Below are 19,362 nucleotides of genomic sequence, written 5' to 3' on the forward strand. Positions count from 1 at the left end.
AAGTGTGTAATAAAATCTTTTCAGTGAGTACAGAAGGATCCAAGATGCAGACACAGAGGCAGGTGGAGGTTTAAGTAAAGGCGAGCCCTTTATTGAGCTGATATATTTAACTACATGATTCAAACGCAGAACTTAAGGGAAAACTGTAAACTATAAACTCGTAAAGAAACTGAGATTCTAGGAGCCAAAGATCAGGAACCAGACCAACACCGAGAAATTGAACAGTACACTCTGACAAAGGACAAGAGGAAACTGAGACATTACACACACACACACACACACACACACACACACACACACACACACACACACACACACACGGGTGGTTAGGGGAAGTGGAGACACATGGGAAACAAAGTAGGAGCAAATCATTAATAATAAGGGAACACTAGACAACACGCTATCACAATAAAACAGGAAACATAACCAATACTAAGAGATAATAACTAAACATTACGAAATCAAGAAAAGGAACCAGAATATAACAGAGAATACGAAAGATTAAATAAATGCTAAAGGAAGTTAGCAGTAGAGCTACAGTCACAGGTAATTTTCTTCTCATGGTTTAACTTTTTGCTATGTTGGAGCACATTTAACCAGTTCCAAGGACTTTTATTGTACTCTGACCTTTTATTATCATTCTACTTATCTGGATTAACCAGTAAATTCTGCCTTTCTTTTTCCTGTGCTGCTGGAATGTGTTATATCAGGTTAAAAGTAAATATTTTAAACACACTGTCAGACAACGTGCTACATGAGTGATATACCCAGTTGCCATGACATTGCCATGATGTTGCCATGGTAATTACATTAGCTAAAACTTATGCAACTCATGTATTGAAGTGACCAGCAGTACTTCACTACATTTATATCAACGACACAGGCTAACACCTGTTAGCTTCCAGACCCGTGATAAGCAAAAATAATGAACTGTAAACAAAAATGAAAATGCATCATGAAAAACAAAAAGAAACAAACAGTCCCTTCATAGATTATTCATAAAAATGAAATACTGAGAGAATATATAACTAAGCAGCTTCTGCTCTACAAAAAAATGTAATTGTCTTCCACCAACGCCCTGTTGTGCAATTTTATCAAAGGTGAACCAAAGACGAAAAAAAAATGAAAGGCTTCTTCCTTTTCTCAGCTCTCCAACAAATATCATGATATAAAGATTGGTAGTTTTTGCACAGTTTCACTAACACAGACAAACAAACCTCTGCCTCAGTTCCTGTTTTGGCAGAGGAGTCATGGAGAAGGTTTAAAAAGAAATAAGAAAAAAGAGATGACAACCAATTATTAGAAAGTACATCTGCACTGCTTAATTTCCCATTTTAAGCACAAATTGCTGGCAGAGGAATAAAGGCATATAATTAAAAATGAGAAGAGCTGCTGTAACAGGCATGCAGTATACTCTATATGCCACCTGCCATATGCGTTAGTGCGTGAAAAATGTCTCCGTAAGTCTGCGCATTGTGCTGGGTGGTAAATGTCATGTTGTTTTACCTGATGTTTTAAATGAATGATGATGTTCGCTGTGCTCAAGTTCATTCAAAAGTCTTAGACAGACTGCTGAGTTACACACTACAGGTACTAGCTGAGAAACAGACTCCGTGTCCCGGGGGAATGGAGTAGAGACGCATCTAGGCCACTCATTTTAAATGCACCCTTGGTCTTCTAATGGACTGCATGAGCAGAGGAGAATGAGACCCGGCTGGCTGGAGCACAAGCTCGCACCATGAAACCCTACTGACACTCAGCATATACCGTCTCCCATCCACGACTCCAAGCACTTAGCACTCCACCAGGACTCTACATTCCTCCATCCCTTCACTGTCCCTATTTATATATTTTCCCACTTGTGTAATCTCTTTCAGCACTTACTCATACCCTTACTCACACACACCCCTGCACATGTTCAGTAGGAAAGAAAAAAACAACAGAACTTGGACTACAAACCCAGTTCCCTGCTATCCACACTTCTATCCAAAAAGCCTCTGAAACGCTTCGACACACCAGACCATTTTCTCCGCTCCGTCCTGTCATGGAGCCAGTGCCACTCGTTTGCCCAGACGCTCGCTTAAAGCACATCTGGGTGCTGCTTTCAAGGAGCCAACATGTAATTGGGGTCATAAAAAAGAGCTCATAAATGAATGATGGATTGTTGAGGAAATCTCTGCCACAGACTCTGCTGACCTGGGATAGATTGGAAGGTTGGATTCAACGGGGCAAACAGTATTTTCACTGCTTGTGTGTTTAAGTATCTGTGTGTGTTTTAACATGTCGCGGCATGTCCCTGTCGGCTCGAGGAAGTTAGGAAAGTTCCAGTGAGCAGGAAGCTAACTTGAAGTAGAATTCAGAACAGTGCATTCCTTCACTGTTCACTTGCTATAGGTGTGATAATGCAGGTTGAGCCGGTTGTTTTATTAACTCATACCTCACATGTTCACACAGTCACCTGTAAAACCCAGGTGATCTGAACACCTTTGTTGTTGTGGCAGGTGCATCATGCAGAGTTGAGTCATTTCAGTGTCATCTAGCCCCAGTGGGGGAATAAGGTCAGAATTCAGCTACACGGCATTTCTTTACATTGACAGAAAGGCGCACAAGCCAAACGGTCACATTTCATTAAGTGTCCACACTCTGCGTGTGTGAAATATGCTGAAACAAAGCACTCTGCAATTTTTTAGCTACTCGATAGGAGCAGGAACCAAAACAGCTGCGCATTTATACTTCAGGTTGACATTAGAGTAACATTTTCATTTATTTAGAGTCATGTTTCTGAATGTAACGGCACGATCCACTTTCCTTTGAGCTATGTCGGGCTCATTTCCTGAAGAAAACACCTGGCTCCATTATGTTTAGCAGCTTGTTGCCCAGTGCCATTTCGTTCTGAGCAAGTAATTTAAGGTGCGTTTTAGAGAAATGTTTATTATTTATATCTTAAAAGAGCAACACGTTGCAACAGAAAATGTTGCTGATGACAGCGATCAGATCTAAGGGTAATTTTAGGGCTGAAAAAGGAAACATTGGCTGCTTGTTCTGCTCATTTTCAGTCCAGTCCATGTACCTGACTTTTTGAGAGGATTGTTTAACACTCACCTATGAATCATTCAGGGATGAAGGAGTGTGTGCACATAACAAAGAACCTAGCAAAGAATCAGTTTTAAATGAATGTTTATGCACTTTGTTACTAGCAGGCTGATCCATTTCATTGAAGCCTCACTGGTCTCAGAGGACCGGTGGCTGTCAGGAGGTTAGGACAAGAACAAAAGCTTGAGGTATGTCAAATTATTTTATATATATTTTATATTTTTTATATATATATATATATATATTATATAATATATATATTATATTATATAATATATATATTATATAATATATATATTATATATATATATATATTATATAATATATATATATATATATTATATAATATATATATTATATAATATATATATTATATTACATATTATATATATATATATATATATATATATATATAAAAAATATAAAATATATATAAAATAATTTGACATACCTCAAGCTTTTGTTCTTGTCCTAACCTTGTCCTAATATGTAATATAATATATTATATTACATATTATATATATATGTAGTTATGTTAGCTTTTTGTAATATACTTTCCCAAATACAATAGTTAAGAAATAATAATGTTAGAAGGTGAACCAGGACAAAGTTCTATTTAATGTGAAGTTTAATATAATAAAACCATGATTTATTTGTACCTAAGTATCCAGGGAAAAGTCATTTTAGGGCATATTCATAATTAATACCATACAATTAGCTAAGAATGTAAATGCCATCCCTGGAGTCTATGTATTAATCTCATTTATGACCTTTTTAAGCCTCGCACTCAAAGATCGGTTGATAACTGAGTAAAACAGATGCTCGTGAAATCTGAATTCCTTTCGGCTCAAGTTAGAAAAATGTTTGACTTGAACAAAGCCACACAGGACAATCAGTGCAGCAAAATAAAATCACACTGGGAGCCAGTGGAAAACATTTAATTAGCTCCCACATACGGTTAGGTCCACAATTATTTTAGGCAATGATGCACTTTTTGTCATTTTGCCTCTGCGCACCATTACAGTGGGTTTCAAAGCAATCAGTCACGACTGAAGTACAGACTTTTAGCTTCAGTTCAAGCTGTTTAAAAAAAATATTGTGATATCTGTTTAGGGATTACAGCCATTTTTATGTTCAGAGGCTCAAAGGTAATGAACTGACAAGCAGTTTCATGGTCAGGTGAGACCTGCTCCCTTGTTATTCCATGGCATATTAAGCAAATAAAATATCTATGGTTATTTTTGCTTTTGTACGCTGTTCACTGGAATTTTCAATACAAGGTCCAATGCAAATCGAGGAGACCATCATCACTGATTTTCCATGATTTCAGTCACTTATGGGATACTTCTGTGTGGACATTGTGTTCAACAGCAGTGCAAAATCTGATTGATCTGTTGGACGTCTACACACAGCAGACTTTCAAACATCTTCCACGCCGCTTGTGATGCTAGTTTGATTTTGTTTAAGCAGTTCACATCTTCCAATGCATCCAATATAATTAAGCTGTTGTTCATAACAGACTTCGTTAATAGGAGGGGTCGTTATCTCACTCAGTCGAGCACTATTTATTTCGCAGCTCCAATTTGCCTCTGCTTCACCTTTGCCCATTTTTCCATGACAATCTTCTTCCACCATCTCGCAAAAAATCCATACCATGTCACTTCAGCCTTCTTTGTTTCAGTTGCAGACAGCTGCCAAGTCTGCACATTTGCAGTAAGTGCAAATGTGCACATGCTGTGAGAGGTTTGACTCTTATTGTAAATGAATACAATGTTCCATAAGCACATTTGAGATCATTCCCTGTCTGAAAGGCAGAACCAAGCCTAGCACCAGTGCAGTGCAAGTTGTTGCCGGAATTCACAACAGTATCCAACATCCAAACTGAAGACATTCCTGAGCTCATTGTTGGCAAGCCATCCTTGGCTCTACAGGATTTTTTGGTTTTTTGTTTTCTTGCTCTTTTACTTCCTCATCCCTGTAAAAACCTTTGTCTGGGTTTTACAGTAGGACATTTGTATTCCAAAGCAGCTACAAGTTTCATGGTTTCAGGCTAAAAAATACTGTATATATGTACACAGTATAAAACCTGTCAGAGAAACAGCAAAAATATCAGGAGTGGTCAAATCAACAATCTGCTACTTTTCTTTAAAAAACAAACAAAACTCAGCCTGAAGGAACTCAGAAAAACACTAAAGTGGAGGATTGCAGAATGTATGCAGATGTAGGTTGCATGTATGGGGCCCATGTAGCTACTGCTTATTGATGATGTGACTGCTGATAGTAGTAGCAGGTTGAATTCTGTAGTGTACAGGGCTATTGAGCAAAATGAAGGGTTTGAGACTTCACACAGTCACTGACTGCAAAGGATTTTCATCCAGGTATAAAAAACAATCCTTATATTTAGAATTGTCTTAGTCTGTAATTATGAGCCTTGACAATGACCCTAAATAAAAAAAATCATCAAGAAACCCACTGTTTGGGTTTATTGTGACAAAGATTATGCCATCGTCCAAATATCTAAGGACCTAACTGTGCATTCTGACTGATTTGTTGCTGCTTCCAGGATGCTTTGCTTCAGTTTTTTTTTTTTTTGTCGCTGCGTATAAAGACAGATTACAGTGAGCCATATGCCGGAATCTGGGAGAAAGAAGTATGGGAAATGAGAAAAGGAGTGAGTGAAAAGTGAGGAAGAGATAAAGATGGATAGAGAGACAGACAAAGAAAACGCAAGGTAAGCTAATCAAGAGCAAGAGTGCTGAGAGGGCACTGCCCCAATACAGTGGGACTCCTGACCTTGACTTGTTGGAGACAGAGACAGAGAAGGAGCCGGGTGGGAGGTTGGCAGCCTGAGGGGATATTAGGAAGAATTGATGAAATTAAAGAGAGGAGGAGAATACTGCAGAGAAGGGCAAATCTAGACATATAAACTGTTATGACAAAATTAGGTCAGCTGGGATCAGATTTTTAAGCACTTTTATTTGTTTTTTATTTGAAGAGTAACAAGTTCTTGCTACACAACTGCTGTGTCATCATAATCAATAATGCTTGCAATTTTAGACTACTTTTATTTTCCATTTGTTTTTTTAATTTTTTTTTATTGTGATCTGATGACTCCATGGGATTCATTGTCCATTAAACATTGCAGAGGCTTTTTATGAAGATGAATTAGAATAAAAGCCCATACCATTCACCCAAAGCATTAAAAATGCCTACCTCATATTGGGTAGCCACGCCTGCTGCTAACAAAAACATCTCCGATCCATCTTTGGGGGTACACTTATACCTTTAGGTAATATCTGTAATGTGTGGGGGCCTCTGTGAATTAAGTTTTTTATGTAGAGGATCAATATGCCGAGTTTGGAGGCCCAGTCTTGAATTGCATTGTGACAAACATAGTCAGTGTTATTTATTTAACCTCAAGGCTGATCTCTGTATATGCAAATACTGATTAAACCATTGAAAGTTAGAGATTTTGGGGGGGGGGGAAATATCTTCATTCAAGACCTCTGAATGAATCAACCACATCAGTGATTCGAAATCAGATCCAGTCTATCATCATCTTGTACTAAAACCAGTGATTAACTTTGCATTCATCCCATGTTGCATAAACCAGACAGCATTGCTCTGGGAGTCACTGTTGATTGGTTAGGTAAATACTAAAGTATCCAAACCAGTTCAAAACAGGTTTATTTATAAATCACATTCACATAAACAGTCAATCCAAGCCATTAATGTAAGGTAAAGATCCTACAGTATTAGGCATAAAGCACAAACAATAAATTGATCACCCATATGAGCAATCACTTTGGAATGGTGGAAAGGAAAAACTCCCTCTTAACAGGAAGAGTCCTCCGGCAGAATGAGAGTCAGGGAGAGGCAGCCATCAGCCTCAACTGGTTTTAGGAGGTGGTGGGGGGTGAGGAGTTTGAAAGAACAAAGGGAGACAGGATAAAACACAGACTAAGGAAGAAATAAGACAAGAATTTAATGAGATATATGGGGAGTACCAAGAGGTGAGTGGAGAGGAAGTGCTGAGTGTATTGCATGAAGTCCCGCAGCAGTCTGAGCCTAAAGCAGCATAACTAATAGATGGATCCTGGTCACCTGATCAAGCCCCAGCTATAAGCCTTATCAAAGAGTATGTTTTATTCTGATCCTAAACGTAGATAGGGTGTCTGTCTCTTGAGGTGGTTCCACAGGAGCTGAAATCTGCTTTTAGAAATTCTAGAAACCACAAGTAAGTCTGCAGTCGGCGAGCAAAGTGCTCTGTTGGGATAATATAATACTATGCCATCATTAAGATATGATGGGGCTCAATCTGCGGAGTTTGGAGGCCCAGACGAAAATAGTCAGTGTTATTTATTTAATGCGTGGCCAATGGAAGTCTCATTGCACCGTTTTGGATTAACTGGAGATTCTTTTTCAACATCTTTATGATAATGAGTTGCAAAAATCCAGCCAACAGGACTACAGGACAGTGAATGAGTCTCTGTGTCATGATGAGGAGACATAGAAGGTATAGTGTATTTTAACTACAATACACTCAATGCACTTCTTTTTCATTGATTTAGTTTTGTGATGGCATACCATCTCCAGCCTTGTTTTGATAGAAATGGTGCAGAACCATTTAGAAAGGGTCTCTTTTTTTACAGGAATGCCATTGCCATTTATCTGAGCTTGATCTCAACTTGGTCTCACCTGCAGCGCCACATGACTGAAGACAGAAACAGAGCAACATGACAATGACTGAAAGACTGAGGAAGTGTAAGGAGCCAGTGGGCAATAAATTCAGGGTAAAGTTTAAATTGGCAGGGGGAAAAAAAGAGTTTAACCTACAAGGAAGGGAGTTTAAACTACAAGCATGTTTGGATGTAGCAGAGGGAAGCAGGAGGTGGGTTGTGTGGCAAGATGAAGAATGAAAGAGACAGGGGGCAAGTGTTCGGTCACACAGCAAGTGCCTGATTAATTAAATCCACTGTTTGTTTCTGCACAATAAGCGGGCAGCTCAGAGACCGCTTCTGGCACCTTGCCTAATACACTCTCCTATCTGTGAGCCTCTACAACAACTCAACATGATCCTTTTCTTCTTATCTCCTCCCCTGTCATCCACACTGGAGTTCAAGCTTCATAGCTTAAAATGTGTGATGAGTTTTTGCTCTTATATATTTGAAACCTCTGGTGCTCTGAAGCTTGGGATTGGGGTTTTTTTATATTTAGTGTTTCATCCAGAACTTCAATTTCATTGAGTCAGTTCACCTGCGGTTAAACAAACTGCACACACTGCCATGCCACATGTCACAAACACACATATCAGCTAAAGCATGTTCTTTATCAAATCACATAAATCTGTGATTGCATAAAGTAAGCAGGAGCAAGTTTAAAAGTCAAGGGTATTGCAGCAGTGTATATACAGAAAGTTCCATGTAAGCACACCAGGTGACTGTAACCCCCCGTTCAGCTATTAGTAAAACACAGCAGGTACCAGAGGGAATTGTGGTGTTACTGATGTAGTTGCCGATGCACCTGTCTCCTGACACAAACCCAGAATAGCTGGCAGGGATGCTGCAAGGCAACACACATGTCTCCTCCTCACTTAAAGAGAGCTGGAAGAAGCCACCTAAGGTCAGAGTTGGATCAGCTCCCGTTAACCACTGCTGCTCAATATGGGGCCATGTCTTTGTATAATAAATGTTCTCTCGTCTGATTCTTATCAAGGCATCTAATGAGCACACAAAACTAATATTGTAACCACTGGTGCTTGCAGAATTGGCTTCTTTTTATAGCTTCTAGTACCATTTATTAGTTATAATATAGTTTTGTATAAAAAATTCTAATAAAATCAGATAGTATTGCTTTTTAAATCCCTTTCAGTTAGACATGCAACATTTTGGGGTGCCCGTATATAAAGAAAAATCCCTCTGACTTGAGTAAATCCTTCTGTAAACCCTCCTAAAGTGATGCACATTACAATCTAATTCCTCTTTTTCTTTCACAGTAGCACAAGTAAGCAGATTTTATTGTCTTATACATGTTTATGGAGTTTTTTGACAGAAGCTGGCCCTTCTTTTACCTCACACCTCATAAACTCATTCACAACTGGGAGCGTCATGTCCGCTCAGATTCCAATAATGTGACAAAACAATTCTGAACGGCACCTGCTTCGCACAAAAAGGTGAATTGCATTTCTTTCCGAGGCGGAGTAAATTACTGTTTAAGTGTTTTAGTGAGGGAAAGGTATGTGCGTGAGCCAGCCGGTAATTTCGCAGGGTGTTGTTTAAACACCGCAAAGCGGCCTCACCCACCGCAAAGCAGCCTCGGCAGCTGCAGCAGCTCTTAATCTCCAGCTTGCCTAGCTGGTCTCCCTGTCTGCACGGGTGGAGGTTAATGGAGCACTTTGCAGTAAAGCTGCTCTCACGCTGTGTGAGAACAAGTTTTGGGGAGTTTTGTAAGTAGAAATGAAACATGAAGGGGTCTAAATGGGAGAGAGTTAATGCACATCTGGAGACCCATAGAGGCCCTCCGTCTGATCATCTCTCCAAAGTGAATTCTTGAAAAGATATAATGACTTTGTAAATCAAAAAATGTTCAGTAAACACATTTAAGAGTTTGTGCAACAGCTTTGCAAGCTCTCAGCGCTACAAGTGGACAGAGAACACTTGTTATCTGAAATAAACTGGTGCCATGTTGCATGAATTCAGTCAAGATGCCAAAATCCTCATCAAAATCATGTATGCAGGCAATTAATTTGCATTTTCATGTGTTGATTAGCTGTGGTTGTTACTCGGAGTAGGTATGTGTTGAATAACAAGCTGTTCAGAGGCCTCACATAACACTTCAGCTGCTGCTGAAAGTGTCAGATTAGCTCTGAAGTAGGACTGAAGTTATATAAATACACACAAGTTATGTTTCTGCGTCCCAGACTAGATTAATTCATTTTGAAATTAAAAAAAAAAAAAAACAACAGTCAGTACTCTCAACAGATTATCCTGACACATTGTGGTTGTTCATGTTTTTGGCCCACAGCCTGGAAGTTGCGGAACACTCCAAGGAGTCAGCTGTCTGCCGATCTGGAGCTCCTCGCTCAGTAACCTCATCACGGCTTGATGATGCGGCACACCTTTCATCACTCTGGTGTGATAATCTTGAGTTGAAAGGAGAACATAAAGAGATGATTGGGAATCTCACCTGATGTGTCCCACATGTTGAGCTCGATCCTCTGCTTCTCAATCTCGAAGCTAGCCGTGTAATTCTCAAACACCGTGGGAACGTAATTCTGAAACGAGAGGCGTGTGGTGGCTAAAATTAGATCAAAGCTTGGAGGAGATGATATGCCCACTGTAAAAAAGAAAGACGGTGTGATTTTCATGACAAAACAGTCAGATTCCTAATTAATTCAAATAGCTGCTGTGGGGATGGTAAGTGCAGTTGTGAATGTCAAGAGGCGAGAGATGGTGTGTGTGTGTGTGTGTGTGTGTGTGTGTGTGTGTGTGTGGAAAGTAGATGAGTCCAATGCTTTGCTTTGACCTATTTGCAAGTTCTGAACTTTAGTTCAAAAAGCTTTGGTTTGATTAATCCCAACAGTTCAAGAGTCTGACAGAATGCATTTCCTGCATCACATAAAAATTCTCCTCCTTTGGAACACAAGTTCTTCCTTCTTCACTAAACACATTTCCTGTTGTTAGTGAGTTTAGTCTGCATTCCTCTCTAGTTTTGCTGAAAAAGTATGCTTTGGGGTTTATCCATTCACAATCTGTAAGTTTTTTGTCATAAACTAGTTCTTAAAAAGCTATATATATATATATTTACTTACTTCAGATGTCTTATTGGTGTAATTAAAATTATGTAATCAAGTAAAGAAGACAGAGTACTACTTCTGAGAGACAAAGTATTACTTGTGCGAACTTTTTGCCTCTATTCGGTTTTCGGTCACCACTATAAAACATTACACACTCCCGGGTTTAATATCTCGCGTCTCACAGCACACAATCTAGCTCCCAGGCGGTTATTCTGTTGTTCTGGTCAAACCTGCAAAGTCCCACATCAACAGACGGACACGGTGCGCAAAAGCGCACGTAGGCAAAAAAAAATTCAGTGATAACTGGCCACTGAATTCTAATTATGTTATTAATTTACATGATGCTGTTGCATCACTTTAGATGAGGCTTAACACAAACCCCGGTAAAATCCTGACGTGATGAAATAATACACAATGAGAACACCATAATGTTTCTTTAAAAAGAAAAGAAAAAAGAGAACATCCATTTACAGTTTCGAGTTTTAACTTCCATGATATTTTTGGCGGCACAAATACATTATAATAAATGTTTACAGGCCACACATTTAACTAGGTATCAATCAGTTCCCACAATGATCCACAATGTCAAGCCTTCTTGTAGCGATCTCACTCTACGTGAAAACACTGCCGCGTGGTTTCGGGGACTTTACGCACCTGTGCCGTCGCACCATTCAGGGCTGCTGTGCGTATTTCTATTTCTAATAAATGCTGCCTTACCTCTGGGTACGAGTCTTTGGCAAAAACGTGAAGGAGAGCCGTCTTGCCACACTTGCTGTCCCCGACAACCACAATCTTACAGCGAAGTAATCCCTTGCTCTCCATGATTTCCCCTGTTTAAATCACTGAGTGCTTCTGTGTCGCTACCTCCTTGTCATTTAGCTCCAAGCAAATAATAATGTCGAAGAGCAACTTTAAATGTTTATTTTTTTTCCCACAGATGGAATAAAACACTCCGGGTAAAGAAAAAAACAAAAGAAAACAAAAGAAAACTTCAACTCCACAGTCTGGTGTAGTTTCGGCTACATGCTCTGCGCGCTGCTGCGCTCCACTGCTTCTTCCAGTCAAGTGAGGCGCACAGCTGACGCTTTCGGTCAAAGTCACGTCCTTAAAATGCAGATTCCTGTTTGGCTTTTCACATTTAAAGCCTACGTGGTGCTGGCCATGTAAACAACATTAACGCTCAGTGTATTCCATCCGCGTCATGCTAGAAAAGCAGCTTAACCCTGCGAGCAGCTGCTGTTATTGCGCTAATACAGCCGGGCTAACAGTCTATTATTTTGAATGAAAACTTGCAACTGTTCACGTCTTTCTATAACAGACTCTGCCCAGCTTGACACCGCGCCACCCCCCGCGTCGTATATCCACCCAGGTGGGTTTATATATCTCTGTTCAAAACAACTGAATATCTGCTGAATGAAAAAAGCCAGATTAATCACGTCTACTTTGTATAGATTTATGAACTGTCACTTTGAGTTACTGATATAAAGTCACAGAGCAGAATCAGGACAAATATACAGAATATACTCCATGGTAGCAAAATCATTATCTTTATGATTACAGATTTACTTTGCAAGTCTTCACAGTTTAGTGACAGTCAGGTTTTTAACACTGCTGCTGATAGAAGGATTCTGGTGTGACACCCCCACATCACTAATCTGCTCTTTTGTATATAAACACAAGATGCCAGCTTCATTCTGAACTTTGTTACCAGGGATAAGATCTGTGTGATCTGCCTCAGCGCATTAGAACTTCTAAAGAACATTTGCAGCCTGTTAGCTCCATCTTCTGGTCAAAAAAGAGAGAAGAGAAAAAATAGCTTGTTTTCCAGTATTTTACTAAATCCCACAGCCATTGTGCGCTTGTCTGCTTTTGCTAAAACATCAGAAAGAAAGTAAACTGTCAAATTGTCCTTGGAAAACTAAAAATGTTGCCTCGTCAAGAGTTTAATGTGACATGTAAAAGGAAACCATATGTTCTGAATTTATTAACAGTATGTTTGATAGTCTCAGCAGATACAAGTTTATTTTGTGCAAAGACAATGTGAAGAGAGTAAAAAGACACTTAAAGCGGGCGTCCTCTGCCAAGGAAACATCCTAATATTTGATTTTGAGGAAAAAGATATGCATCAGCTCTTCTTTTAACTTGTCTGTCTTCACAAAAATGATCAAATGGACATGTAAACATGATCAATAGGTGAACGACAGGGGAAAGAAAGAAAACATTAACTTACCTGGATGATTGAGCATGCATCAAGATGAAAACATTAAGTTGTTATGGGGATCATAAAATCTTTTAAATGCATTATTTATCTCTAATGGGTCTACTATAGTATTACCATTTGAATTTTCTAATTTTGTAATTGCCCTTTCAGATTCCATCTTTTTTATACGCCATGCCAGGAGTTTGCTGGGTTTTTCACCTTGGTCATAGAATTGTTGCTTTAATCTCAATAAATTAACAGCTGCTTTTTCACTTGTCATTTCATTATATTGCGTTCTCAACAGTAATAGTTCTTTTACAATATACTCATTGTTTTGACCTGATTGAAAGCTAATCTCTTCTAACTTTTTTATTCTTACTTCCAGATATTTTATCCTTTGATTTCTTTCTCTTGTTTTATTACTAGTATAGCTTATAATTTGCCCTCTTAAGTATGCTTTAAAGGCTTCCCATCTTACACTTGCCGATGTTTGATCTGAGTTATATTCAAAGTATTCATTAATTTGCTTACCTAAATAATCAAGAAACTGTTTATCCTGCATCCACTTCAGTTGAAACCTCCATTCAAATCGAGTCTTGATCAGTTTTGGTTCTATGAAAGTCAAAGTAACGGCTGCATGGTCCGAAATTACTATTTCCTTATACTGGCAATCTTTTATAAAATGAACCAACTCAGTTGATACCAAGAAGTAATCTATTCTAGAGTACGCTTTATGTGTACCTGACCAGCAAGAATATTGCAACTTGGTTGGATTTTGCTCTCGCCATATATCACTTAAATTTAACTCCTTCATGAATTGTTTGATCACCTTTCGTGTTCTATTGTGAGTATTATCCATGCCTGAGGATTTATCCTTCTGTGGATTCAGAGTACAATTTAAGTCCCCAGCAATTATACATTTACCTTGTAAGTCTGAGATTTTAAGAAATAAATTGCTATAAAAGTTTGGATTATCTTCATTTGGGCCATAAATATTAATTAAATTTAGTCTAGTGGAGAGTAGATTACCTTGTATTATTAGAAAACGTCCATTGCTATCCTTAATCACGTGCTCAACGTGAAAAGGTATAGATTTATGAATCATTATCATGACGCCCCTGGAATTGGAGGAGTAGGGCGCTGAAAATATTTGACCTGGCCATCTACGTTTCATTCTATTTGTCTCACTATCTAGCATATGAGTTTCTTGTAGAAACACTATTTTGGCCTTTAAATTCTTAATCCTACTAGTGACTTGTTTTATTTTTACTAACATGCGCAAACCTCTACAATTCCAAGAAGCACAGTCAATCAAGACTTCTGTCATGTATATTTACTTATATTAACCTATACTATTAACTAAATACACACATATATATACACAGAAAAAAAAAAAGGAAAAATATTATACCATGTTGAGCATTTATCGATTTGAGAGAGCAACCCTTCCCACCCCCCAGCCTGAATACGAACATACAGGTATCCCTTAACCCCAAAAATACTTCCGTTCTCTTCTTGAAACATGACCACTCTAGGCCGAGGAACTAATTACCCGCGTTTAGCAACAGTTGTTACATAAAAAAAAGAAAAAGAGAAAAAAAAAAGAAAAAAATATATATACATATTGACAACGCTATATAACTCTGAACTCAATAATGTAACTAGAATGCAATCTTTATTTCTAGATAAACTTGAAATACCAAAAATTTTAGAAAAAGACAAAGTAAATGTTGATAGGCAAATTAGTATACATGAAATTATAGATGCAATAAACTCCTTAAATGCTGGCAAAACAGCTGGTCCAGATGGATTGCCAATTGACCTTTACAAATATTTTAAAGATAAATTAGCACAGCCCCTCTTAGATATGTATATAGAATGTTTTAATAATGGCAATCTTACTGACTCATTAAGGAAGTCTCTGATAATACTGCTTCCTAAACCTGGAAAACTAAATAATAAGTGTGAAAATATGCGCCCTATAAGCTTAATCAATACAGACACTAAAATTATTTGTAAAATTTTTGCTAAAAGATTAGAAAGTATTCTTCCACTTATTATAGGGGATGATCAAAATGGATTTGTTAAACATAGACAGGGTTTTCATAATGTAAGACAAGTTTTAAACATTCTTCATAATCAAAGTGAGCAGGACGATACAGCCATTCTCTCGCTTGACGCGGAGAAGGCTTTTGATAGAATTGAACGGTCATATCTTTTTGATGTCATTGTTAGATTTGGGTTTGGAAACGTATTTCTGCATTGGATCAAGCTATTACATTGTCATTCTGTGGCTCAGGTTAAGACAAATGAGATAATCTCTGAACAATTTGATATTAAAAGAGGGTGCCCGCAGGGTTCACCTTTATCTCCACTCTTATTTCTTTTAGCTATTGAACCTCTGGCAATAGCTGTTAGAAACAGCAGACAAATACAAGGTGTTAGGATTGGTAGAAAGGAACATAGAATTGCTTTATTTGCTGATGATATCATAATATTTTTAAAGCAATTAAAAAATTCTGTGCCCGCTGTAAAGGATTTATTAGATCAGTTTGGGGTTTTCTCAGGGTATAAAGTTAATGTAACAAAATCGTCATTAATGTTACTTAATCAAGGGTACATTCAAAATGTAAGTCAGAATATATCTGGCTTTACTGTTAACTCTGAATTCATCTATCTAGGTATTAAAATAGTTCCTTCATTAAAAGATGTGGTGGTACTTAACTATAATATAATACTACAGAAAATTTCCAAAGATTTGGAGCGTTGGATAAGTCTACCACTATCTATTATTGGAAGGATAAGCGTTATTAAAATGAATGTATTACCTAGACTGTTGTATATGTTTCAAAATGTCCCACTGGCTCCTCCTGCTGGATTATTTACTAAATTAACATCACTAATCAGAGAGTTTATCTGGAACAAGAAGCAGCCACGTATTCGTTTGTCTTTGTTGTACCTTCCCTTTGATACAGGGGGGTTGAAATGCCCCAACTTTTACTGGTACTATTTGGCTATTCAATTAAGGACAATAAGATTTTATTTTTCATCCCAAAATACCCCGTCATGGGTGGGGATGGAAGCAAATGCTCTTAAAATGCCATTAAATTTGTACTTATATTCTGCGAAATCCAAACAGTTAAAGAAAGAAACAAATAATCCTATAGTTCAAAACATGATTGAAGTCTGGTTTACAATAAAAGAAATGATGAATATTAAGAACAATCTCTCTCAGTTTAGCCCCATCTGGGGAAATGCCTTATTTGTACCAGGAAAGTTGGATGCAGGGTTTCAGGATTGGGCAGTAAAAGGTGTTGAGAAAGTGGGTGATCTGTTTTGTGATGGAGTAATGGTCTCATTTGAGGATTTAGTCTCAAAATTTCAAATCCCCCAAAAACACTTTTTTAAGTATTTACAAATTAGAAGTTTTATTTCATCTATGCAAAATAAATCCCTTAATTTTCCCCAATTAAGTAAGCTAGAGGAGTTTATGGTGAAAAAAGGTGGTAATAAAGGCTTAATTTCAACATTTTATAATTGGATTGTTTCTGCCTCTTCAGAAACATCAGTTTCTAAGTTGGAAGCTTGGAGAAAGGACCTAAATATCAATATTTCTGAGGAGACATGGAAGTTAATTTGCTTAAAAGCACAAAAACAATCGATTAATAGTAATTTAAAATTATTACAATACAATTGGATTATGCAAACATATGTAACACCGGTGAAACTGAATAAATATAATAATAGAATACCAGATACATGTTTTAAATGTGGAGAAGCCCGTGGAACATTTTTTCATTGTATATGGGAATGTAGAATTGTTTGTGCCTTTTGGCAGGAGGTGATGAACAAAATAAACCAAATTTTAAATAAAAAGATCACTTTGGATGTAGAAATGATGCTACTACAAGTGTATCCTAAAAATATTAAATTAACAACCTATCAAATTAAGTTTATGGATTACTGTACATTACAGGCAAAACGTATGATTGCAATAAATTGGAAAACATCAGTTCCTCCTGCTATTGGCGCTTGGATAAACTCCTTGACACAGTGTATGGAAATGGAAAGGATTACGTACTTTCTGAAAAATAAGTTAATATATTTTGATGAAATTTGGAAGCCATTTAAACATTTTTTAAAAGTAGTAAATATAGAACAACTTATGTAGGAGAGTGGAGTAGGAGGAAATTGTTAGCATTGTGCATGCTATTTTTGTTTGTTCCTATTGATTATATTTTCTTCTTTCCCTTTTTTTTTTCTTTTTCTCTTGAATTATGTATAAATGCCACATATGGTACAATTGTATATATATTTCATTTGAGCTTGTTTTTTTTTTTTTGTTTGTTTTTTTTCTTTGGTCGGAAGAGAGCAGAGCGGGAGGTGAGGGTGGGGGAAAAGGGTTTCTATTACAACAGCATATTATGGGAAACTACCTTTGAATGTTGTTGAAAAAGTAATAAAAATATTTAAAACAAAGTTGTTATGGGGATCTGACTTGTTTTATGCAGGTACTCATGATGGGTTTTGGATTCACTACAGAACAGTGAACTGTTAACTGAGATGGTTTGGACATGTGCAGAGGAGACATGGTGGATATACTTTACAAAGCATGTTGACCATGGAGATCCCAGGCAGGAGGAAAAGAGAAAGACCTCAGAGAAGATTCATGGATCTAGTGAAAGAGGTCATGCAGAGGATTGGTGTGACAGAGGAGGATGCTCCAGATAGGATGAGATGGATGCAAATAATCTGCTGTGACAAGGGAGCAGCTGGAAGATGGAGAAGAGACTGATTACTTTAGCTTCAGCAAAGCTGAAAAGGCAGTTAAACTATAGTAGTCAATAGCTTTTAAGCAGTGAGGGGGTGTAAAACCGAAGTCTAAGCACAGAACATCTGAGAGTGCTTACTTCCCCTCACATCAAAGTTAGCAACCACAGTTCTTTGTGTTTTCAGTTAACATCGTATTTGCACCAGTCGTGTGGTGTGAGGCTATGTACAAGGCCAGAGTTCTCAGCTAGAAAAGACCCAGTGTGAAAGCTGCAGTGAAGTCATTAAGTACTTTGCTTTTTCACAAAATACACTATAACACACAGCCTGCTGATGCCAGTATTAACCTTGTGCACAGGAGTGTAAATAGTGAGGCGTTGAGATAAAATACTTTCACTGTTTTGTTAAAGAAACTGTACATGTGAGGGTTTTATGCCTAATCTGTAAACTGTAATCCCAGCATCCCCAGTGAGATTAAGGGTTGTAATTTTAATCACTTTCTTCAAGATATCTCATCTGTTTTCATCTATTGCCTTAAGAAGTTGCTCAAAAATACTTTAACAAGAACATGTCCCTGAACTTGATGCCTTTTATTTGTCTGACCCACTGGAGATCAAACTGGGATGTATGTGGCCCATTGAGTGAAATGAATCTGACTCAGAACATAATTTATTCACATTTATTAACTCCTGACTATTATGTGATCTTAATAATCCCACTTCTCTTTCCAGGGCTCCAGTGTCCGGGCTTTGACGCTCTCCACGGCTCTTTGGCTCTTGTCTCTGAGCTTTTTGCCAACGACACATATCGGTCACGTTTTGAGCTCTGTCAAGTAAGCCACCTGGAAGCAGAAGTGAACCGGAAGTTACTTTGATGATGGACTATAAAAATAAACTCCAGAGAGAAGAAAAGAAAAAAACACCCCATGATCATGTCCACAGCGAATATTTAGCACATTTGAAATTTGACACATTGCAGAAACATGATTATAAAGATCGCTTTTATACTTATCTCTGCCAATTTTTGGGTTAGAAATATAAAAATGGTTAAATGTGGAGCTCAGTGGATGCAAAGAGCAGCAGTTTTGTCTATTAACGCCTCTGAGTACCCGAAAAAGTGTTGTGTAGATCCAATGTTGTTATGCTTGTGTGTTTAAAGTCCTCATGCAGGAAAACGCGGATATTATTAGAAATGAATTGTTTATTTTTATGTTACTTAGTCGGAAAATCTTCGTGTTCAGCATTTTCATCCCCTGAAAAATATTGGACATGAATGCATTGCCTGAGGAAGTTGTTTTTTTTTTAGACTTTTTAAAATCAGTTCTCAACAGGTCTTCATGGGTGCCATAATTTTTCTTATTTTTTTAACCTGCACAACCTGAAACAAACTCATCTAAATCTTGCGGGATTGGTGAATTCAATTTTAGCTGCCACATCAAAAATGAGAAAGAACAGAAAAGAAAAGAAACGTTTTGGTAAATTGGCATCCGTATTTTATTGTGAAA

At 37.7% G+C, this 19,362-nt stretch overlaps 1 protein-coding gene across 1 annotated transcript in view; it reads right to left on the reverse strand.

Moving 5' to 3' along the window:
- The window catches only part of LOC146626741 (rho-related GTP-binding protein RhoN-like), a 32,745-nt gene extending 21,023 nt beyond the window's left edge, over nucleotides 1-11,722 (reverse strand). Inside the window, exons 1-2 of the mRNA XM_085360772.1 lie at nucleotides 11,606-11,722; nucleotides 10,279-10,366 (exon numbers count right to left, since the gene is read on the reverse strand). Coding sequence (XP_085216898.1) covers nucleotides 10,279-10,366; nucleotides 11,606-11,710 — 193 coding nt within the window. The 5' untranslated portion in view covers nucleotides 11,711-11,722. The remainder of the gene's footprint in view (nucleotides 1-10,278; nucleotides 10,367-11,605) is intronic.
- Between the last annotated feature and the right edge of the window lie 7,640 nt (nucleotides 11,723-19,362).

This window comes from Diplotaxodon limnothrissa, linkage group LG8, assembly GCF_057381915.1.
Source record: "Diplotaxodon limnothrissa isolate DT_005_m linkage group LG8, D_limnothrissa_male_GT1.1, whole genome shotgun sequence".
NCBI lineage: Eukaryota > Metazoa > Chordata > Actinopteri > Cichliformes > Cichlidae > Diplotaxodon > Diplotaxodon limnothrissa.